General features: G+C 45.0%; 1 protein-coding gene across 1 annotated transcript; it reads left to right on the forward strand.

Moving 5' to 3' along the window:
- Window positions 1–21,729: 21,729 nt before the first annotated feature.
- LOC120951808 (uncharacterized) lies at window positions 21,730–23,435 on the forward strand. The gene is made up of 3 exons (XM_040370746.2): window positions 21,730–22,004; window positions 22,093–22,998; window positions 23,061–23,435. The coding sequence occupies exons 1-3, from the start codon at window positions 21,814–21,816 to the stop codon at window positions 23,314–23,316; spliced, it is 1,353 nt and encodes a 450-aa protein (XP_040226680.2). The 5' UTR covers window positions 21,730–21,813; the 3' UTR covers window positions 23,317–23,435.
- The last annotated feature ends 2,886 nt before the right edge of the window (window positions 23,436–26,321 follow it).

Below are 26,321 nucleotides of genomic sequence, written 5' to 3' on the forward strand. Positions count from 1 at the left end.
CAACGCACGAGCACGTGAGAGTTGGCTTGGAGTCAATTTCACCGTAGGGGTCAGGGTGGGTAGGGCCGGGAGCTTGCTATTGTTACGTTTCGGTGCTGTATCGCGTAGGCTGCTTGGTGCGATTGAAGCGCTTTTAACTTCAAACCGTTCGGAACACGTAACCGGCGAAACAATAGAGCATCCCATTGCGAACGAAACGAATCATGTCGTGCGGAATGAATGGCGGTTCTAATTACATGAGAATGCTTTTCATTCACGCGGAAAAGGGTATTTATCTATATTTGACTGCCTTTTTTACGGAATAGTAAAAATCAGCATCATAAAACAGTGCCAAAATAGAGCAGTGTAATAAATTGGTACATTTTATCGCACAGCGGATTAATTATCCTGATTGATATGACGATTGTAAACAACCGATAGTCAACCACCAAGCGCATCCATCGTCACCACGCATCAGCTACCATGCGCCTCCATGCACTGTTTTACTTTGATTAATCATTCACAGCAAGCATACAATGTTCCCCCTTGATGGGCTGTCAGCAAGGCTGTAATGAACGAAACACACTGTAATTTCAAACCAACAAACAACAAAACCTGTAAGAAGATTAAATTTAAATCCTCCGTAGGCGCGAGAACCACGAAACGATCGCAGACGTCGATCATCCTACGCCAGTAAGGCCCCTGCTCGCCATTAAGCATGAGTTATGGACTCGCGCTGGATCGCAAACACTCGTCAACGCTGCGGCACTATCGTCGACAGAAACAGTGGCACATTCTCTCGCTAACAGCTGGTCACTTGCCTCGATGCACTGCGCCCAAGGGTGAGCCGCCGGGCACATTACTGCGACAAACTCTAAAACCATCAAGTGTTGAGGTGGAGTGGAAAAAAAAACACCTACCCAACCACGTCCAGCATAACTTCACTCGACTCATCATCGTCATGTGTGTGAGAGTTTTGCATGTGTGTGTTATTTTTTTGTCTTAAAAAATGAAAGGCAAAGTGTAAAAAATGCTTTCTCCCGCTGCGCAGCAACCATTACCGCCCGCAGGGAAACGAGTCGGCTGTACAATTACCCTTTGCTCCGGGTCAGCCCGTGTGTGTGTGTACGTGTGTGATATAATCACAATTTATCGCTGTGAATTTCGGTGCTTTACGGTGCTAGGCACACCTAGGCGCGCCCACGTCCGCTTTTCCGCTGGGATACATATTTTTTCCAACTTGCCCCGTTACAGTGGCTGCCCGTTACTGTCCCTGGTGTTCAACACGGAAGCATGTGGTGATGTCTATGTGTGTGTGTGTGTATGTGTGTAGTCTGATCTACTCGCGATTGCATATTCACACCGGCTAGCCCACCAGTGCGGTAGGGACATCATCAGCGATAGGGGTCGAGAGCTTGAGAACTCTGGCACCACTCTGTCAAGAGTGTTTCAGCTGATGCGTACCATAAATTTCATTTTATGACAGCAGCATCAGTGCTGGACGCTTTTTTCCCTTCAAATTTGTATCTGTGTATATGGATGTGTGCTTGTTGGTTCACTTCTTTCTGCACACTCACGACCTGTTTCAGCAGGCCTGCAAGATCATTGGAGCGCACCGTACCAATCGCCCAATGTACTGCCACGCGTTCTTTTTCTCACACAAGCACACATACTCACACACACGTCATAAATTATCTCCCGGTTTGCTATCCGGGTCTGCCCTACCCGAGGCGCCATGCATCCCCACTATCCGAAGGGAGGCTTTGCTGCCGCTGATGGATTAGTTCCGGAATTATGGAAGCGGTTAAAGTGTATCTTTTTGGGGGGCCTTCTCTTGTCGCAAAGCGCGCAACGATGACAGAAGCGCATCCCAGCGGTCCTAATTACCGTCCCAGTTTGAGCGCTCGTCTTGCACCGTGACAGTCGTCGGCATGTGTGTGTGTGTGTTTAGCAGCAGAACCCGCCAGAGTACACTGCTTGAGATGAGAAGAGCGGCAGCAGTTGCAGTAACGGAGAGCAGGAAAAAAAACTACACTTTCCACTCGAATGTGCACACTTTTCTGCACAGGATGTGAACCGCAACATAAATTGCCCGCCCAAGTATCCCTTTACTAAGCCGGTCCCCCCCCCCCCTTTATACTGCCGTTGAGACCCCGAGCAGCAGTTCAGCATCGCTGCTAGAATGATGAAAATTAATGGGAAAACTACTAGCGCCAGCCTACCCCGAACAGGAGGCCGCATCCTTAAGCGCAGCGTTTCATGTTGATGAAGTAAAATGGGACCTTGCGCGAGCCTACACCTAGCAGGAGCCAGATGCACCTCCACGGTAGGTCGGGTTACGCTGGGAAATACTTCAGCTGTGCTAAACGCATAACAGTCGTACCTTGCCGTGTATTCGTACCGACCCATGAGCCACCCATTAGTCCAATTATGTCTCTCACCACCAACGAGCAACGGTGCACATTGTGCTCGGATGGTATCTTAATCATCGTTCTACGCTTTGTTCTGATGCTGCATCTTATCTGCCAACATTTGATTGGCTCGTTGTCTCAGCAAGCAAATCCATGGCAGCTCTTTTGTCTTAAGTAGTTAGTAGTAATTGTGAGTATAATTTAATGAGAAATGGATTGCAATTTTCTAACTCATAACAGAAACTTTGTCTCAGTTTTTTATTGTTCTATTGCATCAAAACTTATTTAGGTGAAATAATAAGTCAACATAATCAGCCACTTTCTCAGACTCGCTCGAAGCGGAACGATCGTTACAGTTGCCTAGATACAACGATTTCCTTGATTTGTTTGATGAGTATCCTGCTCAGTAACGAGTACAACATGACATCATGTTTTAAAAACATCCAAAGAAACCACTATTTTTTGTCATTAATGACAATTTTTACGATCGTTCCCGGTTGGTTCGAGTGTGGGTAAATGGCATAATATATTAAAGGTCTCGTAGTGCACTAAAATCGTTTCCCTGATACAGTTCCTCGGCATCTTCATTTTCTAATTTCTTTTTTTGCTATATATCTATTCTTATTTTCCTTTTTTCCACTCAATGCACTTCCACACATCCTTCTTCTTTTTCTCTTTTCTTTTATTTTCCTTTCTACTTCTTCATTTCTATTATTATTATTGATTAATATTCGTTTAGAGTTAAACTTTTTTAATATTTGTTTTTCCTTTTTACTCTTGTATAACTAAGGAATTTCTTATGTAATGCGATAAGTTAAGTTAGCGATTTGTTAGATTTCGAAATTATTAAACCATTACGCTTATAAATTGAACTAAACTTGAATCGAAGTGAATTGCACAAATAATCAAACTGAATAAATAAATTAATTGCCTCTGTTTTATTCCATATGTATGTTGTTAGTAATACTAATTTGGCAAAACACAACACCAAGATCAAGAATCTTCGAGTAAGAAACTAAAGTGCCATAAACGATGTCTCCAAACGGAACTCCTATCGCACAGATTGCCTACTTTTAAACGGATTACCTTTAAACCCTAAGCGACCCTCGAATATTTTTAAATACAGAAATAAACTACCTCCCACCTTCCCATCCCATTCTTAAACTTCCCCTCCCAAGAAACTAGTTTAGTTTCAGTAATCGTCCAACACATCAAGCTGTACATTTTTAAACCTACCAAATGAATCATTCGCTCATGCCCACAGGAAAAAGGAATGGATTCTGAAATTAGCAAAAACAGGTGTTTTCTTCTCTCTTTTTTTTTGCTGCTTAATCCGTACATTCAAATTGCACCTTGCACCGGAAACAAAATGCATTCACATTCGGCTTACCAAAGGTATCGCATTTCGTAGCCGCACAATTGCAACAGAACCGCCTCGGTATGCTGGACGGTAATGGATGATGGCAAGAAATCTCGGCCACCTCCAGCAGCGCTGAAGCCTTTGCCTAAGGCCTGCCCACTACCTTTCCTGGTAATGAAAGGTAAAACCTCACCCTCCACTCGCACAACAAGTGGCGATTATGGGCGATTTTGGGAGCGTACAGAGCATAAAAGCACCGGCTTCACACCCACTCAAAACGGATCACGGTCCAGGCTCAGGGTACTGGGTTTCGGGCACTGTTGCTCGTGCTTCGGATCTGCTGCAACGCGCACGGATCCGATGCAACTGCACCCGGTGCGATGATACGCTCCTTTCCAACCACCAGCACCATCAACCGGGCGATTCAGAAGATTTGTTTCAACATCGCAATCTCACCTCGCAAAGCTGCCAACCCTTCCCGGGTGCCATTCCCTTGCCGTGCGCTTTCAAATACCATCCTTTCCAAAGCGAAACGACACCACTTATTCATGCGCTCTGCCGGCAAAACCCACCCGAATACCTCTGCTGTACCGGAATCAAAAGATTTGAGATTGTTCAAATTTGAGGTGATTAAGCAGTTCCGCCCAACCTCCTTGCGGGGTTTTTGTGAGCTTGCAGGACCGGCGCTGCCCCTTTCCGCACTGTACGCTATAGCTCATGCTCGGATGCCAAATGGGAAGGGATAAAGGAAAGATCTCCTCCTTTTTTTTGCTGGGGCGCAAATCCCGCCTGCTACAAACCACAACCGGTCTCACGTGAAGGCTCAGCGCATGCAACGTTGAAATGGTACCACCCAAGCCCACGGCCGTGCACTCCCTTCCTTCAGCGCGTTCACATTTGTTTCACTCTATGCTATGCATCGGTGAAAATAATCAGCCCTCAAAATGAGGCTGAATAAAACAACGGCTGGCAAACCGACGACCGACACATCCCTCCCTCCCTCGCCGTGGAAAAGCATTTTTCATTTTAAAATTCATGGTATTTTGTGTAAATAAATAACATCCATTAGGGGTGGTTTTTTTTCGTGGCCGCTACGTTTCGGTGTCCGCTCGGCGGCAGCCTCGAACGGGAAGCTTCACAATGAAAAGTCAAGCCGGGATAGAACGACCGTCCCATCCATCTGCCCGCAAGGGGTGGGCCTGTTTTGTTTTGAATGCGCCTCCACGAGGTGGACGTTCGGATTAGCGTGCCGAATGAGCGGCACTCAGTATGGTCATTCGGAGGTTATGGAGAAAGCTTTTTGTTTTCATTTCGAGCGGTGTTTGCTAGAAAGTTCCAGACAGAGCGGTACGGCATACACGAGATCGAGAAATGAAACTGTAAACTAGCGTAACATTAGGTCGACTTTTGCTACCCATAGTTGCTCAAACCTAATAATATGTAGTGAAATAATGAGGTCTCGTTAATCATACTGCCGATGCTTTTGCTTTTTACAAAGTTCTGGCGAGCTACAACACCACTGATACACACGTTTTTCATTCGTTCATTATCATTTCTATTACCACAACGTAGCGTATGAAACTAGAGCACACAAATATGTTAGTGTTGTACATTTAATTGAAAGTTATTTTTTATTTCGAAACACACGGTTTCGCTGGTCAGTTGAGGCATATCTACAGGCAAAAAGTATGTTAAAAATTAAATTGTTAAAAATTGATAATGTTATTCGGAATCCAATAGCGTTCAGTATTGCATACATTCAGGCGTTAAATACTTTTGCATACATTCAGGTGGTAAAATCCACATACAGAAACGTCCACACAAGCTATTTACCTAAATGACACGAAAAAATCTGAATATAACAGCACTAAAGAATCGCATGACTCATTACATTCAATGATAACACTCTTTTTTCCTTCGCTCATGCTGCCTTCCAATGAACTTTCACACCTTTATACGTATCGTGGGACTTTTACTCGCGCTAAATGAGTTCAGCATAAAAATCCCTCATCATTCAACGACAAAACTGTTACTCCTATGGCAAGAGGACCCAAAGAGAAAAGGTTTTTACATGCGGTGTTGAAGCGTGCACACATTTGCAACTAAAATCTCCTCCCCGAGGTAGCACAGCGTCTGTTTTTTTGTGCTTCTTTGCTATAAGCTACATACACTTCACTTCCTTCCTTGGCCGATATGATGTCGATAAGAGTGTGTACCGGACCGGAAGCTCGCTACAAGAAATGTCTGTCACCCAGGAAACACTTCGTAATTACACCCCTGGGACGCTTCGTACAGGTTCGACTCGACCCGTTTGCACTGCGTCGCGTGTGCGGTCACGTCCTGCCAGAAGCCAAACGGCAATTCATTTGACATGACGCAAAATTGAACCCGAACGACACACGGACACGGGCTGGGCTGGATTGCAAATACCACTGCAACCATTACCAGAAGTAGCAAGGCGAACCCACGAAACGAGCCAGCTCACTCACCGTTGCAGCACCGTCTCAAAATTATGGGAATATGAAGCGGCAGTCTCACAGGGCTTCACTTCAGGTTTGGTCCCATCCTTCACCTGACCACCATCGTGGTCCATCGTGCTGGCAAAACCAGTGACATCACCTTCCAGATCTACACATACCACCTACCCGCAAGCGGCAGGGATGCGTTGTTCCAAAGAAAACATGGCTGACGAGAACGACCCAACGACGAGTGCTCGAGTGCTGGGGCTTCGTTCTTGTCGTAGTAGCAGGCTGCCCGCCTGCTGCTCTCTTTGCTGCACGTCCCGTGACAACCTTTTTTCGACCGATTTTATGAGATTTGATCTTCGCTGCATGCATGGTACGGCTGGTACGGCGACGAAACGTTTAATACACTCGGGCGAACCCGTCCCGTTCCGGCTGGACTGGATCTCAGGTGCACTTGAGCTCTGTCAACGTTCTGCTCAAGTGTACGGAGTTTTGCGCATCGGAACGAAGAAGACATCCGGCCACCATCAACTGCAACCATTTGAAGTGCAATAACAGCAATGCGCACACCGTTTTTCCCACACACCCACACACACACACTCACATGCTCCATTTCAGGATGCATTTTTGGGGTTTGGAACATTTTAAAACTCGAAGAACTTGCCTGAGCGTGTAATATTAAAGAGCTGTTTTAAGCATTCAGAATACTCCATGCTCCAGTGCATGTAGTTTATTAAGCAGCATATGACATTCATTGCACACCTTTAAGAAACACAAACGTCAAACGCCTTAAAGTATACAATTAACGATTCAATCACAATGTAGGAGTTTTATTTTTTAGGATAACTTTAGAAACAGTGAACATTTCATTATTTTCTTTATTTTATCACGAAATATCCAACAGCATGCTAGCATTATGATTATTAATATAAACAGCACGAATCCTATTACACTCTTAACTAAAAGGAAACGCGTATTTGTAAATATTCTTCACCAGAATCAGCAAATGAAATCATAAATGCGTCTACATCAACAAGCGTCCGTTTTCTCGAAACAAAAGCTTCCGAGTACGTAAAGTGATTTAATAAAACATTGTTACTCTTTTACAGCTTCTACCAAAGGATGCTTACTGCTTCTAGCAAACAGCACAGCACAACCTTCTGCTCCCTTGTCTAAAGATCCCCGATTTGCATTCGCGCTACGGAATGGTCAGCACTGGGGACGTCAAGCACACCATCTGCCGGCAGTAAAACCAAGGTGTCCCCGTGTCTCGACGTTGTCGCATCACCTTATGTGCCCATTCGCTGACACACACTCCGTGTAGAAGCTATCAAAACCCGACTTTAAACGTACCAACACACGGAAAGGATTGTCTACACCAACACAGACAGGTAAAAGGCTCACGAATGGTTGCAAAATACCTTTCACGACAATGGCACTGCGACGAAACAACGGCGTATAAAAGAGAAAAAAAACCCACACACCCCAAAATGCATCCCAACAGCAGTGGGAGGAAGGAAAGCTACTACATGTTTTCATTTATTTCCTCCCCGGGCAGCGGCAGCGAACCGTCCATTGTTTCAGCTTCCGACAGCTTGCCCATGGCTAAATTCCACCTCCACTGCTCGCCATCCAACGCGCTGTCAGTGCACCGGGGCAAAAGCTTGTATGTTGGGCTACACTTTCCTCAACACTACGCCATGGCGCGCCGGCATTAGTGGAAGGCAGGAAACAATATCTGCCACCGTAGATCGCCTTAGTAATGATTGCTGCTTCGTGCACACAGGAGACGTTCGCCCGCTCCCGCCGTAGCCTCCACCGAGAACCAGCTCTCTCAAGAGCTGATAATAACTCGCACAACAAACACGGGCGAGTAAACCGTTCCCCGTGACCCGGTGTTGGGACGTGGCAAGGTTCGTCTTTGTTCGTCTAGTCCCTGTCATCAACGACCAAGCGACGTTACGGAACGGATGCTATGGTGGTGGGGAGGGGAGTGTGTTTCAAGAATGACCTCGCGCAATGGTTGGATCTCCCTCGTTCTCTTCCATTTGGTGCCACTTCAAAACCCTACAGGGTGGTTGAATTTTTATTTATAAAACTGCATTTCATGCTCGTAACTAATTTGTCGGGATGGAAATTTTCACAGCCAATACGGAACAACTTTGTTTGTGCCATTGGCGGCGGCGGAAAAAAAACCCTTGCATATTTTGTGCTAGTTTACTGTGTGGCCAGTTTTTGTTATTGTGGTTTTTTTTTGTCACTTTCGTTGGTCAGCGTACCTTTTATACAACGTTACACGTACCTATCTGGGAAACCGTGGTAGTACCGGCGGCCATCGCGAAGCTGCCCAAAGCATAACGAACTGTAATGCTAACAGTAACACAAAAAAAACAACTTCACCTATTCATACGTTGCTTCGTTACTTTTCATCCTGTTACAGGTTAAGGTCGATAAGTGGTACCAAGCTCACAATTCAACCAGTGTTTTGATTAACGTGAGTGTATAGGTTACGGGGCAAATGGTACCTTCGTAACAACAGAGAAAACGAAAACGAATGAAACAAAGCATGTTCTATAATTTCGATCTTTTGCTACACACCACAGCCGTAAATGAGTACAGACGATGGTCCTTTGTGGCTGCTGTTGACCCACACGGCGATATAAAACAGTACCGATCAAACCTATACCCTTAGGATTTAATTGTGATTTACTTGTTGAATAAAGCTCAAGCAAAACATCATGACAGCATCTGCTACAATCAAGTGAACTGTTTGATCCGAACGACATGACCTTTTTAGTTGAACCAATACCAAATAGTTATAGAAAGCTGGGCTAAGCTGCTTGTGTGGCTTGATCAATTATGATTTTTTAGTGCATAATGAGAACAAACTACCGGATGAAATAAGTTTTTTTAATTAATTTATTTATTTCTTCAAAGTAACATTATTACTTCTTTGGCCATATTTTCTATACATCTATAAACTTCATACCGGGCACACTCGGTTGAAACAAGCTTTTGTCTGTAAATGTAAATAATTGATACACACCGAAAGCATTTGCATCTCATGTGAATTGATTTTTCTAATTCGCATCTAATGAGAATTGATTGATTGAATTGGGGCGGTCCCGTGGTACAGTCGTCAACACGAACTACTCAATAACACGCCCGTAATGGGTTCAAGTCTGAAATGAAGGGTCCCCTCGTAGTAAGGACTAACTATCTGGCTACGTGGTATTGAATAAAGTCTTGAAAGCCTGTATAGGCCGGCATGTCCGCGTAGAACGTTTACGCCAAATAGAAGAAGAAGAAGAAGAGAATTGATTTTTATATTTTAAACAGAAATGCATTTAAGGGTCCTCCGTGCGTGAAAGAGACATTCGATACTTCTATCATTCAATTTTACACTTGATCAACAATCTCTAATAACCAACCGCAAGTCTGTACATTTTTCAATCATATTTTTACTGCATCGTTGTAATCAAAAATAAAAACTACAAATTTATTATTTCAATCGTTAGCGAATTGTTATGGTTGCTTAAAAAGAATAAAAGCCGAGCCCTTTTGGCCCATTGGCATTTGAAATCGTTGGTTTAGAATTCCTGCAAATTGTTTGATTACTCAAACAAACACATACATACACACAGATACAAAGACACACAAACGCATTTCATCGGCATCCATTTGCACTGCACAGTTCATTCTAGTTTACATTCTATTCGCCAAAAGCTCGCTCCAAATTGTTCGACGAATTGTTTACGGGTTTTATTGTACATTAGTCCCTGCGATACGAAGTGCCATTCCATGCAGCTTAGATTTTCACTCGCATCATATGACGTTTGTCGAGCGTAACGCTTCGCAAAAACCTCGCCTCAAATCGCCCCACACTCTACTGACCGTCAATACAGACGGTGAAGTTACTAAATATTTTGGCAGCAAAAAACCTGCCTCAAATGCCGCACTCTTCATTGCAAAGGGCAGTATCGTTCTCAGCAAAAAAAAAAAACAATTCTCTTCTAGCGCCCGTACCGATCCCAACACAGGCCCAGCAATGATGAATCGGATGCTGTTTGGGCTGCTTGTGTGTGCTTGCATTGCACAAGCTGTCAAGCATCAAGTAATGGTGACCGCACTATACTGCCAGCCCTTGTGTTCCTTTGTAACCACTCGCAACCATCTCGTCATTATAGGGTCACGCCCCACAACCACCAGGCAGTACCGCAGTCCGACTGTAGTTTGCGTGCAGCAAGAAAATAGAGTAGATTATGCCATCAATATTTAAACTGTTTCATTGCTCGTTTCAGCAAATATGTGAGCCCGCCTCATCGTTTAGTGTTTTTTTGCTACGGTTACGGATAGTTCCTTTTCATTCTCTACTCTCCGTTGTGCTGTTTGCCGAATCGGTTATCATTTCGTATGCAGTATGCTTTTTTCCTCCATTCGCAGCATTCCATCAGTCTCATAAAATTCCAACTTCCAAATTGCAACATTGCAGCTCAATTGCGTTTTTTCATCCCCGCCAATCGCACCAATTGCCGGTTCGTAGCTTGGTCGCCCGACGTAGCAGCAGCAGCTTCCCACAAGCCATGCTTCATTTAGTTGGCACTGATGGGGGAAAAAAAACATTTCCCCCTGATTGGTATCCAACACTGGTGCCCGAATGGTGGTTTGGGCTACAATTACGAATGATGAAGATGTAACAGCTAGGTGGAGCTAGGCGAGAGGTAGTAGCATCAGTGAATATATTTCTTTGCCATCAGCTTTCAGAAACAATCGAAATAGTTTCAGATGCAGTTTTTGTGCTCAAACAAGTTTTTACACTCCCCGCGAACTGCTATTGGATTTCGGAAAATCCCATTACCTGCACCCACACGCAGATAATATAATTGTGCATTCGTCACAAACAAGCAAGCGAAAAAAAAACAATCGAAACTAAAATCACCCAACCGTTAAGCCTTATTTGCATGCAGCTGCATCGTGTTTTGCAAATGAGCAAATTCTCACAACCTTTACACCTCCCTGCACAATATGCAGCCAGTGTGAACTTCCATCGAATCGCTTTTTTGTCTTTCCCACACCTTCCACATGGGTGCATGGGAGATACGGCCACATTTAGGATACGTCTGCACTTACTGTACACGCCTCAGCCAGTCGTTGCACCCGTGTGACACATTCGCCACTCGTATGCCGCTCGCTTGCTAGTCGATGGAGCATTTTAAAAGACCCAATGTGCTGGGAACCGACACGGGAAGTAAATGCAAAAACAAACGACAAAAGCAACAGAAAAAAAGTAAAATAAAGAATCCTCGAGACACACTGTACGAAAGGACCAGCAAAGCTGACGAAGCCCGGCGTCTTCGCGGAAGTTGTATCCAATGGCAAATTGTTGCTAGCGTTCGGTTTGCTTATTATTGTGCTGCTCGTTTGAGTACTGCCTGACAGCTATGAGCTGAAATATATGAAACAAATCCCTAGCGTAAGCACTCAATCCACTTCCGCCTCGATGCCTGGTTGTCACCCTTACGCCTGCCGGGAGTCTGTCCTTACGTTCGAAGACAGAGACAATGATTCGAAACAGCAGAGAACAGCGGTTGCAAGCTGCAGTGGTATTGGTCAAAGTTTCGTTCAGTGGAATAACGTCCGCCTGATTCTATGCAATCCGCATAACAAAACCAACATTATTAGCCGTTTTAAACATCGCTTCCCAAAAACTATAAATTTATGTAGTGCTGTTATCTTTAAGGCTGAATAATAATCATTGTTTGATAGTTTTGCATAACTCAATTTAACTAAACATATTTCCTCGTCTGATTTTGGGCAGCCCCTAAAGGTATGCAATGCACGAAACTAAGTTTGCATTGCTTTCCCTAATCAACCAAACTACCTTGCCGCATTGCAGACGGTCCCATAGTGCGCCGGTTCTCCTTTCCCCTCCAGCTCACACCACCGTACAGCAGTTTCAGCAGCTCGGGCGACCGATTTCCCTCCCGAGGTCGATCGAATGGAAACTTATTCGATCTGTCAGTTGGTTTAGTTTCTGTTATAGTTTTTCAATTTGCCACCGCAAGCATCGCATCGCCGGCATCGGTGAAATGGTGTGCAGATAAAAACGGCAAACCATCCCTGTCACACATTTCTTCCCTTCGCTGATCCTTCCACCATTTTTTGCAAGAAAAAGTTTCACACAGTTTCCCGGGCTGCCAGAGGAAACTGAACGCACACGCAAGAATGGGGGAAGGAAAAACACCTTCACAAAAACCAACATCCGCCCAGTTTCAGCGCTGTCAACGGCTCAGCGTCGAAGTCTCTGACAGTCGTTAAGGAACGGGGCGCGTACGAATACAGCTACATCCTAAATACGGACCAACAGCTCTCACGGACCCATTACTCCTTTTCTGTCACTTTCGCCGGGCATGAAGACAAAGAAGCGCCCGCTTCCCGAGTCGTGGGCGAGAAACCCATCCACCCGTTGTAAGCAGTTTTTAAAACGGCTTTTCCCACCGAGAGCCATTTCCGGTATGCGGCCGGCACGGTGTTGTGGGCTGGGTAAATTTTATTTCCTTCCACCCTGCCTGTATTTATTTGCTCCGATAAAATAATCATCTTGCAAAGTGTGCTGAAAAGTTGAACGATTCCTTCGGGATGTCGGCACGATCTTGGAACGTGTTGACGGAGCTAACGTCCCTTCCATCCTGCTTAGCCCAGCAGGCCGGCTGGAAAGGTGATTCGTCTGGAAATGGGGAGGCAGTGGCACTGTTATCTCTCTCCCTCCCTCTCTCTCCCCATCAAAGCTCACGAAAGTAGCCAAAGCCAGTTCTTGAGTTTAAATTGACTTTGCCTTCACGGTTGGAAGGGAGCGTGCGCGTTACCTATTCCATCCGCACCGTCCAACCGCAATTCCCACTAAAACGGCACCGATACGCATCTAAGCTAACTTTTGCAACAACTGTCTGAATTGCCTGTGCGACTAGCCATTTGGCAGCCGCTTTCAAACTGCAAAACTTACAACCCCCCCAACCGCTCTGACCCGTCCATCGCCTGCCCTCGTGGCTAATCGTTTGTTTATCAACTGTTGTAATTAGCTCCCGGGAAAATCATAACGAGCGTGTTTTTCCAACCGAACGCCGGGCACCTTTTGCCCGCCATTCTTTTGCCGGTACGCGCGATAGCGTCTCGCCGGCCACCGATAGATAAAGCGCACCGAAAAACTTTCCGGCTCCAACTGTGATCTCAAGCGTGTCGTAAGTGCCCACCAAGTACGTACGAGCGGATGAGATCGGATTTTGGAGCTCTTCGTTTAGCGCTCCCAAGGCTAATTGCTACCGCATTTTCTCGAGATGGGTCAATCGGAGCGCAAGAAACTTCCGTTCCGTTTGTTCCGATGAGGTGGGAGTACACGGCTCAGGTACACTCGAGCCTGGTACAGGTCGTGCTTAACCGTTTGAATTGTGGTTGGCAGTTTTCAAGTGATCCGGTGGCTTGAACCCCCTCGGGGATTGATGTTTCAAGCGGCTGTGAGTGTGAGCTGTTGCTAATTGGCGTTGGCGTTCTGGCAGTAGGAAGTTAGAGTGTGGAATACTACTTTGGTAATGTTTTCTAAGCTCTTACTTCTATCAAGCATGGGTGCACGCGACATTGACTATTCAATATTACACATTTTCGTTAAGTTTAAGCATCAAGATAATTTTATTCAGTCCATTTTCCTAGGGAAGAAATAATTTAGTAAATGAGGCATAAAACAGATAGAACTCAGCAGGAATAAAGTTGATTCTTATCGCCAACATTAATGCAACGACCATGGCCAGGCCTTAAGGAAGGTTAATCGTAAGACATAAACCATCCAGCAACTAGAGAAAGAATTGAAATATGCGAGAAACAGGACTCCGATCAAAAGAGCATTGCCATGCGATAGGGTATTACTCGCTCGATACCGCTGAGGCTCTTCACAAGAAGAAGTTTAATTTTGACTCGGTGTTGGAACAAGTCCATCTTACTTGCTGATGTCGAAGACTTAACTAATTTCTTAAGAAGAAGTCCTAAACTGTTATTTTGTTTGCTCAAGGTCAGTCAACGTCAGCCCTTAGTTACCGTTTTGTGCAATAATGTTTTAGATTCTGCATTCAATGATGTGTTTGAAGCGGCGCTTATAATTCCTAAATTCATTACTGACGGAAACATCAATGCAAATGACCAAGATTTTAGTTATGCACGTACCTGTAGGCAACGAACCAAATCAATAGGTAATGTTCCAATATAGTAAACTTCTTCAATTTTCAACGTCTTCCACAGGTCTTTGTAATGCCAATTTTTCCCAATATAAGGTGTCCGTCTTACATTTCAAAACGGTTCGAAAAAAAACTATGTTTAATTGAAACCACAAAATTGTATAGAAACTTTAAAGTTTCTACATGTTTTCTGATAAAATATGAGTGTAAAAAAAAGGTCTCCACATTTTCATGATCGCCGTATAAACCTCAAGATTTCAAACATTTTCCTTGATGTGTCTTTAATTACCTTCCCCTTATAGCTACTTTATCATTAAATTATTTTATCTTCCCCATTACCCCAGTGAAGGAACCACTGTACCCGAAATATATTATCGTCCAATTTCGAATATGTACGCCTTGCTTACTTATTTTAACGATCACTTTAATCGTGTCATCGTCATCGTGTATCAATGGATTTGATGTCTTGTTTGATAGGAATTTCTGAGTTTCCTTTGCTTACAAAACAATTAAATCGCCAAACAACATAAACGCATACAACCCACTTCACAGCTGACAATCACAGCGTTAAACGGTCCCTCGAGTTCATGCACCCCGAAATGAGCGACGCCCAGTGTAAAGTATGCACAAATTTGCTTGCCACCAACATCAAAGCACCGGATAGCTCGTATGTGTAATATCCATTTCAGCGTGCAGACTGACATTACAACAAAAGCTGTAGCCAGCGCTCGTTTCATGCAAACTTTGCCACCCCTCCCCAAAACTGCCAGTAACGGGCATTTTGAACAACACACACACTCCCACACGGCGAAAAACTTTGGTAATTTAGAAATTCCATGCTGCTACGATCGGGAATGGCTCTGATTTGCAGCATGCAACATTAAGCACGGTTTCCGTGCGACAACCAAATCGGAACCGAGAGACAAAGCCCGACCTAACCGCACGAACAAAAGCGACGCCCGCATGCTAGCAAGCGATCGACATTGTAACCTAATGTCGAACCAATAAATATGGCTACCAGCTGCCGCATGTTTACCGCCCGCACCATCCCCGTCCTGCAGTCTGAGAGAGAGAGAGAGGGGATCTGTCCGTAAAAAGAGCATACTTTTTCGCTGTACAACACCCGCAGACACGCAGGTTACAACAACTGTTTCACCGCACTGCAATATAAGCAATCAGCTCACTGTTTGCGGTTTACTTCGGTACACCTTTGTGCGAGAGAGGGGTTGAGGTTGAAAAATTGTGCCAAAAGTGCATCGACAAAGTTTTGCCCTGTTTTGCTACATCGTGCCCCCAGACCGAAACCCCTCCCCAAACCGAGGGTCGATCGATTGGGTCCAGTTCATTTTCCATGCAGCGCAGTTTGGACGGGTTCGTTCGTGGTGGTTCCGATTCGGCGACAAAACTTTTGCATTGAACAGCAGCACGAAGCTTGCGCTACACGGTTCAACGCATGTATCTTCCAATCAGAGCCATGATCGTCCCGATCGAAGCACGGGACCTGGTGGAATCATAAATGGGACATAAATTTTTACCATGCTCCCTGCAGCAACAACCCCGTGCAAGGTTCACGCTGACGCAGCCTGCTGGAGGTTTTTGCAGTATTGAAAAATAGTGCTGCAACTGCCAAAAGGGAACGGAATAGCCTGTTCGTGGTTGAATCTTCCCAGTGCTTGATAGTATTTTTTCCACTCCATTCCATTCCGAGCATAGATATGCATACACACCACCAGTGCGCGCCCTCGCCACTGTTGTCAACCAGTGCTTCCCCCCCAAAGCATCAACCAGGAAGCCGATTTACGCCACCGTCTAGACAGTAAAATTGTCCTGAAATTATTCCACCACACCTAGCACACCCCCATAGCTGCGAACTTTCATCGCCCGCGGGAAAACCACCAGCACGTTTGCAATCGACCGATCATAAACTGTAACTTAATATGATTGCACCCGGCGGGAATCGAACATTGGAATGCCTCGGAGCAGCCAGACGGAGCCGCCCCGGGCAGACCGGGCGCAGCATCTTGCAGTTACACACGAGTGCACAAACAACTCCCGCCCGACGACAGAAGCTGGTGAATTTGTGGAGCAAGCGAACATAAAAGCGCACACACACACACACACTCGGTTGCTAAACTGCTCATCCCCAAAGGCTAAAGCTGTCAAGACTAATGATGACCACGATCGTTTTTCTCTTTCTCGCTTATTTTTTCGCTTTCTTCGCTCTTCGCCTTTTCTAACTTTTACGCTCCATTAAGTTTCACTGCTGAGCCATTGACGCGTGGTCAGCAATGCAGTTTTGTTTTTTCTTCTTCTTTCATTCCATTATCACCAGCGACTAACTCCACACACTCACGGACTTATTTGTGTAGCTTGTCCACTCGGTCATGCCGCACGGGAATCACTTGCGGGTAAGGGTCTGTATAATTGTAATGGATGCTTTAATGGCTGGACTCTGGTCAGTTGGAATGGGCTACAAATGAGATGGCAGAATAGGAGCACTTACACCAGTGCTTTGAATTTGCTAAAGCGTCGTCTAGCGAATCAAGGTGTGTGTACAATAATATACACCAAATGGAACATTACATTTTTAATGTTTTTTTTATATATTAATATTTAATAATAAAACAGCAAAACGTCAAGTATTTAGTATTTTTGGATAAATTACCTGAGCCAAACTTTGTCTTAAAACTTGAGCTAAACCTCTTCAGACAATTAGCCTCTAATGGCGACCGTAGACTTTGCATACATTTAGGCGCTATCTTACAATGCTTCAGAAGAGACTAACAATAATTGGATTTCTAAGTATCCTTCAATTTTATTTTTTTAATTCTATACATTTATGGATGAAATTCTAGTAAACTACCTTTTTAAACTATCCTTTTTAAATTTAATCGTTTAATCGTTATTTTATTTAATCGTAAATTTACTCAGTGTTGCATGTTATTTGACTGGCAGCATCCTACAAGATTCTGTTGATCCGTCTTGATATTGAACACTGCGTTTGATCTGCTCTTTGTTATAGTTATTTAAGTTCTAGTTTTAGCTCAGTGATAAGGCCACTTGTTTGGCCAATCACTTAAACACAATAAAAAACTATATAAACAATACATTTTCCTTTAAAACTCCATACAACCCCCTAAGTTAAGCGATATACACAAGCTTCTTAAAGAATTGTGGCGTCTGATCAAACACAAAACAAAGATGACGTGAATGGTAGGAATAGAAATACGTACATACAGGTCACGCAATATTGCAACGGTCCATATCATCACGCAGCTGATCCAACAATTCGAAGCTCACCTTCTAAGCTCACGGTTAAATATACTCTTCCTCCGAATATCTTCCCACTAATCTTTGCCACCTTTCTCGAACACAAAACCAATCCCTACAAGCGATGTACTCATTTCAATTGGTATGGATTCATCCTCGGGTTTTTTTCGCCCTGCTGTAAACAAACCAATAAAAGTAAGCAAACATTCCACCAGCTAACGTTTCGCCCGGTAAGGTTCCCCCGGGGAACATTGGTGTATGGAAAAGCAATATTTTGGCTAAGGGGAAATCCTCAAGTACAATGCTCAGCGTGATGTTTTGGCTTGTACGTGTACGCGCCCATGCCCAACGGCCCCATCCACGAACGAACGTTTTATTAATCTTCTAATGCACACCGAATCTTTCTACCGTTTCGCCTTTCAGCATTGATCCAACGGCAGCCAGGCTGTGCGTCAGATTGACAAGGTGCGTTGGGAGGTGGCTCGAAGGTGGATTGCTCCCAACGGGGATTAAAAACACACTTTTTGGCAGCGGTCCATTGGGGGTGGATCCAGCAACATGAGAACAAACAAAGGTGGAAATCACAATCACAAGATGCCACAGTCAGCACATCCATCCAGCATGTAAATTAGGCACTGCCAAACAAAGAGATAAAACTGCAGGATTCGTTTCATTTCAGCGCAAAAGGTTATTTGAAATTCGCTTTCAAGTTTGGAGAACAATTATTTATTTATAAGCTCGGTACTTCGAACAAGAACCATTGAAATGTTGAGAAATTCAGACAAACAGACGAGCTAATTCAGTGCCACTTTAAAAGGGCAAAGATAAATTACATTTTGAACCTACGCGTTGATTGCAAGCGCGTTTTACAATAAAAAAGAGCCGTTATCATACAAATGATATACTTTTAGGCGTTTATGGCAATTAATTTGCTTTTGAAACACTTTCCTGCCAACCATAAACACTCGTTTCAATATCTTCATAGCGCTATTAGAGCATGTATGTTTAACATCGTATTCACCAATCAACTTGCACAAACGAATGTCAGGTTCACGATAAAATAAATAAATAAATCTCTTCAAAGCATTACCGCCTAGCATCAAAAACTATCAGGTTCAGTATGGTCGCCCGTTTCCAAGGTTCACTAACCAACATGTATAAAATGTTTTCCCATTCAAGAATCATAAACTACCGAAGCTAGAAGCTCATTTCCTCCGTTTAGATAAACGCTTCCAAACGCAGTAGAAACAAGCGCGTTTCTATCGCTCCAAACCTCCAGTCAAAATCAATTTCCATTTCCCAGTGTTTTTCCACACCAGCGTACCAGCAACAAGGTGCCCAACAACCGTGGGAATCTTCTTCGCCGCTCCTGCGAAAGCTTCAAAGCCTCAAAGACTTTAGCCTTGCGCTCGTTCGGATCATGCCTAAGCCAAACAACAGCTCTTCGCGTTTGACCCGGTACGCCAAACCGCAGCCAGTCAACTTTCCCCGGGGGCCGATGGTAGAAGCTCAAATGCCTGAACCTGCCTCGTAAAGTTTGTACGTATGTGTACCATGCCGTTGTTTGTGTGCTTTGATTGCCGAGGCAGAAGTGTGCTGTGCCATTATCATTGTTATTATCATAATGAATATGGTGGAGTTGATATGGATTTGAATTCTTTGTGAAAACTTTCCCACCTCACCGGTTTCGTTGAGCGACATCAACAACAACATGGAGTGGAAATGGAAGAATAAGAAGAAGAAAAAACAACTACTAACAACGCTTTCCCATCGCTTGATGCGCACACATTCGCGACATTCAACGGCGCTTTTGGGGACCAACTTTTCATTCGCCTTTAACGGGCATCCGGCAAAATCCTCCTAACAGCGGGGAAACCGACTAGCACTTCGTTCGAAAATTTAGTTTTCCGCTGACTATTACCGGTGAGCTGTGTTTTTGCTGTCTTGTCTTTACCTGCTGCCAGGTGAAAGTCGCCTACTCCTCCCACAGCAGCAGAAACAATGCTAAACCCGGCATTCCTTTCCCAGTCCCAGGTTGTTCGTGTGTGGTTGTGCGGTAATACCTTCACCCAAGCAAATACGAGCTGATCTTTCACAAACGTACTTGATCGTCGTTCACGAGTATGTGTGTGTGTGTGCGCGCGATATATGTGCTTGTTATGTGCATATCCTGCCAGCACACTTAACTTGATTTAGACTAAGGCCGGCCCCGGCACAAACGCTGACAAGGTGCGAGGCAGCTGGCCGGCAAGACGAAACGGTTTGCACCGGAAATGGAGAAAGTGATTCCCACATCCGAAATTGTGATGCTTCCACTTCACTGTTTGCCAAAAGTTTTCCCCAACTTGGCTTCGTTTCCACGCCCACCTCTCCCCCCTCCCCCGCAGGAAAAGAAGCCAAAACCAGCCAGAAAAGGTTTGAAGACGATTCTACCCTGATTCTCGAGAAGAACAAACACTTTCGGGTAATTGAATGGGAAAGTTTTGCCTTACCGACACCGGCACACGCTCGGCAACCCGCTAGGCACCAACATCCCTCCCCCCGCCCCCTTCCCGAGCGAGCCACACATCCCTCCCTCCCGCAGGGTGGGTGATTTTAAGGGTGAACACGGAGATTTCGGGTAGCGTAATTTGATTGCGATTGTCAGAAGCATATGTTGTCGCTTGGTACGCTGTATTTAATGAATTTACTGGCGTCCGGACCGGGCGCCGGCCCGATTTTTCAATCCCACCTCAATCCCTCCGTTACCAAGTCCCAAAAGTTCCTTCGTTTTATGGCTTTTGCTTAAGTTTTACGACTATTTAATTAGTTTCATTATCGTCATGTTATTTGTCTATCTGTCTGTTCGTCTTTCAGGAAAGTTGGGCTCCCCTGTTTTTTTACCCCGAGAAAGCATGTTTGTCTCCTTCACTTGGTACGGTATCCGAGCCCTGCGAAAGTGCAGAAAGTGCAGTTTGACATGCATACTAGCATACCGCACCACGAAAGAAGAGAACGGAAAAAATGTAGAATATTGCCGTGTATGTGACAGTTTCGCTTGCACGGAAAGGCGTGCTGCTGGAGAACAGTTGTGCAAAGTTTTGTAGCCGTAACAGCCATTTGAAATGTTGCAGCTCCAAATTCTGGTGGATAATGCTGGTGCAAGCTGGTGTGCCCAAGATGATTCAAGGTGCGGTAGTTATGAAGTTATGACATGTAGCTCCTCGTTCGCATCAAGCAAATTTTTAAAACTTTGAAGATGCATTACCATGACAAAGAGGATTACACATTTATTCCTGTTTATTATCAATGAATAATACTTAAACCCAACTCCATTTACATAAGCTGAAAGTGATAAAACAAAATTCACAGTAATGCTTCTTTATTATGCAGAAAGAAAACAAACACTCGCAACTGTTCATCAAGACATGAGTCCGAAATTTGACACATCTCGTTTTTGGAAGACACTATAGATCATATTATCTATGAACTATGGTCTTCTACCATCCGAGTAACGGAGATAAAAGTGTTTTAGAAGACTGATCAGAATGATTTGATGGAGGACCCTCCTGACCTTGAACCAAAATAAGACAACAGAGCCTCAACCAGCTGAAGATATTAATATTCCAATAGCCCGAAGTCATTAACTCTGTGAGAGCAACAACACATATTCTTTCCTCTTTGCTCGGATTCATGACCACACGCAACGCTGAAGTCACCAGTACCAAAGTGAACCGAGTCTACAAAAACCATTGATATGTTGGTTCTATGTGGCTCTTAATTCCTCGTTAAACACACACACATACACACCCAACCGCATCTCATCGTGAATGACACACCATTTACGGCAAGGTCAACAACGAAAAAACGCCAACTTCACCGGCTTCCCCGGTTTGGTGTGTGTTTAGTGATAAGATTAGACATACTTCCAACGAACTTCACACTGCGCCTCCATACCGTTCAGACGCTCTTGCGAGTGTTTGTGTGTTGTCGCTTCTGTTGCGTTTTTTTTTTTGTATATGAATTGACTCTGTTCACTCTGATTGTAGCTTCGGATGCCAAACAGTATGTTGCCGTACTTCGACTGAGTGGGAGAGCAGTTTGTGTCTGACCGTGACCGTAACGCAATGGAGCAAGACAAAAAGGAAAGGTTTCTCACATCGCAGCTGGTTGACAAAATCATTCAATCGAATGCAGATCTGCAAGACTATCGCACCGTGTCAGCGGGAGACCGTACACTTACCACACCCCAAGGTTTGGATGGGTTTATGTCGGTCATACACCGGTTGACGTTAAAACTCACTCACCAACGCAGCGGGTAAGCATCGCGCAGTGTGATAAGCAGCGACCAGATTCACACTGGTATCAACAGTTTTATCTTGACTGTTTTACAATCCCACCGCCAGTGCTACGAAATGTCTGACCGTGATGGTGAAGGTAATGAAAGGTGATGATAACTTTCGCCAGAAATCGCTCGGACTCGTACTCTTCCCGAACGAGATCAACGTTTATTCGGCTGTGATTCCGGCGTTCGAGCGGCTGGTGCGTGATGCTGGCGCTGCGCTCGATCTTCGCACGCTCGCACCCCGGATCTATCTGGCCGAGTCGGGCGTCCGCTATCCCGCCTACAGCGACCAGGAGGAAACGTTTCTCGTAATGGAAGATGTGTCATTGGCGGGCTTTGTCCCAGGGCCCCGGCTGAACCTTGATCAAACCCATCTAGAGCTTATGGCACGCAAGATAGCTCAGTTCCACGCCTGTTCCTACGCTCTGCGTGTTGCTGGACAGTCGGAAACACTGGGCCGGCTGGTCAAACAGATCATTCCCCTCAACTTCCTGCAGGATGGTAAAATCTTCTTCGAAAGCTACGATATCGTGTTCAAGGTCGTGTTTGAGCGACTCTTCCGGTACTTCGACGAGAAGCCGGCACTGCTTGAGCAGGCCATTGTAGGGGACCGTGTCAGGGCATTGCGGAGCAAGTATGGTACCACTCCCTCCGCACTGATGCAACGTTGTCTCGAGCGGGACGAGCAGTACTCGGTGATTCTCCACGGAGACTACAACCGGAACAATGTGCTGTTTCGCTACGAGGGGAAAGTGCCTCAGGATGTAATGCTGATCGATTTCCAGGAGAATCGGTACGGCTCCCCGGCCCTTGATCTGTCGTTCTTCATGTACATGAACATGCCACCGGAAGCGTGGGCAAACGGGGGCTGGGATCAGCTGCTCGCCGTGTACCATCGGGAGTTGATGCGATGTCTTTGTGACATCGTCAAACTACATCCAGACGATGAGGCACTACAACCGTACAGGTATGGAATAGTATTTTTTACCAAACATGGATCGGTTTTAAATTGGTCCTGCTTCTTCATAGGTTCGACGCAATGAAGGAGCATTTGCAGAAGCACTTTATTTACGGTGCGATCATAGCGATCAAGTTTCTACCCTGCATGCTGGCCAACGAGCAGGAGGTACAGGAGATTGTGCATCACTTCCACACGGACGTTACGGCGGAGGCATTCCGTCAGATCTATCTCATTGCGGGTGGTGAAATCGTGAACGAACGAATCTCCAAAGTGATGGTACATGCCGCTCAGCAAGGTTATCTGGATATGGTGGATAAGGAATAACGAATCTCTTACTACTGTTGAGAGGATGAGATGGATTAGAGCAACCTATTATCTAGAGGTCTAGCATTATTCTTTTAAACCAAAACAATCATAAACTACCTAAAACATTTAAGAACATAGTTTTAGCTCAAGACATCAAGTATATGAAAACAGATAAACGAAAGAAAGCACCATGCAATCTCACCATGATAAATACGCTTCCGTGTTGCATCGGATTTAGTGTAACAAATTTTGTCCGACTTGCAAGCATCCCGGAACATCCAGCGGCAGTTCTGCTAGGCGACTCGAAAGAATAGTTTTATCACACATTTGCTGCTCCCAAAAATACGTGCTCCCTTGCTAACGGTGCCGTATTGGATACCTATTGGGCACGGCATCGGTAACCGAGGCAGTGCCCGCAATGCTATGACCATAAGCAATGGCCACCCATAATCACGTTTATCTCCCTGACCAAACCGTGCGAAGGGACCATTTGTCTGGATGGAAAATCTGCGCTCAGCAGCATCGAATCTTTCACGGTACTACGGAAGCAACCAACGAAATCTAACGCCGGTGCTGACACCGTTCTGCGTGACTGTCTTGCGTGTTTGGAGATATGGTGCAACAGTGATAAACCTGCACTGTACATTCGATTAGCGGTAAGACAAACAGTGGAAACAAACTATTTTATAAAACCCGCTTAAAGCTATTTCTTAACCATAAACTTTAGCATGTTTTATCATTTCCTGGGGAATCCCATGGCTGTCTTTCTACGCCTTGACTTGCACTGCACCAGCGCAACCATCCTATCAATGCAACCGAGAGCTAAGTCTAAAAGTTTGGCCCGTGCTCTATATTTCACGCCACATTCTTCGTCACATTCTTTGTGCCGTTTTGTGCGGCACTTAAACAAATGTGCGCTATAAAACGATTATAAAGTCAGACACAGGACCGCAACCAGTACACAGCTGCACCATTCAAAGGCCGGTGGGGAAGTTTTGCCCACCCCACCGTGGAGGGGATCGGGAAATGGAAAATAGCTGCACAGTTGTTGGACATTTATGTTTCCCATCGTGAGTCGGACCACGGCCCCCGAGCCGTCTCTCCGGGATCGACGCCGGACTCCAGTGAACGGTCCCACAAAGGAAGAGTGATAATTTGTCACAATCAAACCCACCATCACCAACCCGATCTGTTTGAAGGCAAAAAACAACAACGCGCACCAACCACCCATAATGTATAATGTTCACAGCAGCGGCAGTGAACGAAAGAGACAGATTATTGATGCACATTGAAAGGTCCTTTCCGTTCCGGTGTGTTTGATTTTCTTGCTCATGGCACACACAATAAAACGCTCCTACCCCTGCCGACGCTTCTTGAACGGGGGAATTTCCAACCGGTACGAGAACGTAAATGTGCGGCAAAAAAACACACACACACAAGTGCACCGAGTGCAACTGTAGCGTATGAAGGTGGAATGGACAGGAACACTCCGGTCTCCAGCCTAGCTCGATGATGACGATGAAACACACTCACCCAATTTTCGAATGAATTACAGCAATGATGTTTCCGGTGCCAGTGGGATAATATGCATTCGGGCTGCATAATGGGAACGTTTTCCGTGGACATTTTTCTCCCTGGATGGCTGAATCAAACACACACACACACACACACACACACACACACACACACACAGAAAGGCATAACGGGTACGACACAAAGAGCGACACGTACAGGCTGAAATCTCGAATGGCTTTAACTGAATTAAAATCTCCATACTTATGGTGGGGGTGTTGGGTGGTTTTTCGTGCCTCTTTTTTGTTTGCTCTTTCTGTCCCCACTAGTGATGGGAAAAATGAAGTTTTTATCGGAATCGATTCCGGCTAGGGTAGGTCCGATTCCGAGCTCCCACCACTAGTCCCCACCCTCTTCACGATGCAAGTGGCGGTTGACCGAAAAAAGCTCTCCATAATCGACCAAATGGTGGAGGCCACAAAAGTGTGGTGACATTTTTTATTGGACCGCTTGTTTTTTCACCCGTTTTTGTCCACGACTTTAATTTGTGCCTGTTGCCTACTTATTTCCATCGTTGTTAAGCGATTCATGTTTTGACTCTTGGTACTGAGCAGCAACGTGGCCATCTGCCAGATGTTGGCTGTGGTGGAAGAAAAAAAATCACAGTGCAAACACGAAAAACACAGTATTGCTGGAAAACAGCTTGGGAAGATTAAAACTGAATGCACAAAATGAAGGTTTCGTAACGATATAGCAAGAAAAAATTGTATAAATTGCTTACTTTTCACCACCGCAAGAGTGCAGCATCAAAAGGGTGGATGGTTGAAAATTTCTCAATGCCTTAATTATAAATTAACCATTAATATAATTCAGCATCAAAACCATACCAATGACGATTGCTTCACGCGTTCGCATTTACCTTTACAGGGAATTATTCATTCGCGACAATTGTAAAGGCAATCTGTATTTTCATAGAATCAAGCTGGCGTTTTGACTTAAAGTGGCATTAGAAGCATTCCTTCTTTCCTACATTGCGACTTCGTGTAACTGCTAAAGCATCGGTATGAGCTACGAGGGTGGATTGGGGAATGGATTACAAAACAACAGTTCAATCTGGACGGACTAGAAAAAAATCGCCACTTTGAAAAGACGGCCACAAGCGCGGAAACTTGATCTGCATTTATCCTACGCCAATTTTCTCGCCTCGTTCTATCACTAGCTGCGGGGAATGATTTTCTCCGTACTCAATCATAATCACGGTGGTCTTGTGGCCAAGAGCGGTCAATTACGATGACGTTCGTAGAATGGCACAATGGCTGACAGAAGAATGAAATTAAAAGAAAGAGAGAGAGAGAGAAACCACCAACGCCACCACTTAGCCACTTCATCCGTTCACCGAGGCCGGGCACGAAGTGCATAGAGCAAAACTTAATTCCACCGTCATCGATCGTAGCCCGCGGGCAAGTCAGCTGGTCGTGTTAAAAATGATCCTGTTCTCCTCAAACTTGCCG

The sequence above is a fragment of the Anopheles coluzzii genome, chromosome 2 (genome assembly GCF_943734685.1).
Source record: "Anopheles coluzzii chromosome 2, AcolN3, whole genome shotgun sequence".
In the NCBI taxonomy this organism is placed as follows: Eukaryota; Metazoa; Arthropoda; class Insecta; order Diptera; family Culicidae; genus Anopheles; species Anopheles coluzzii.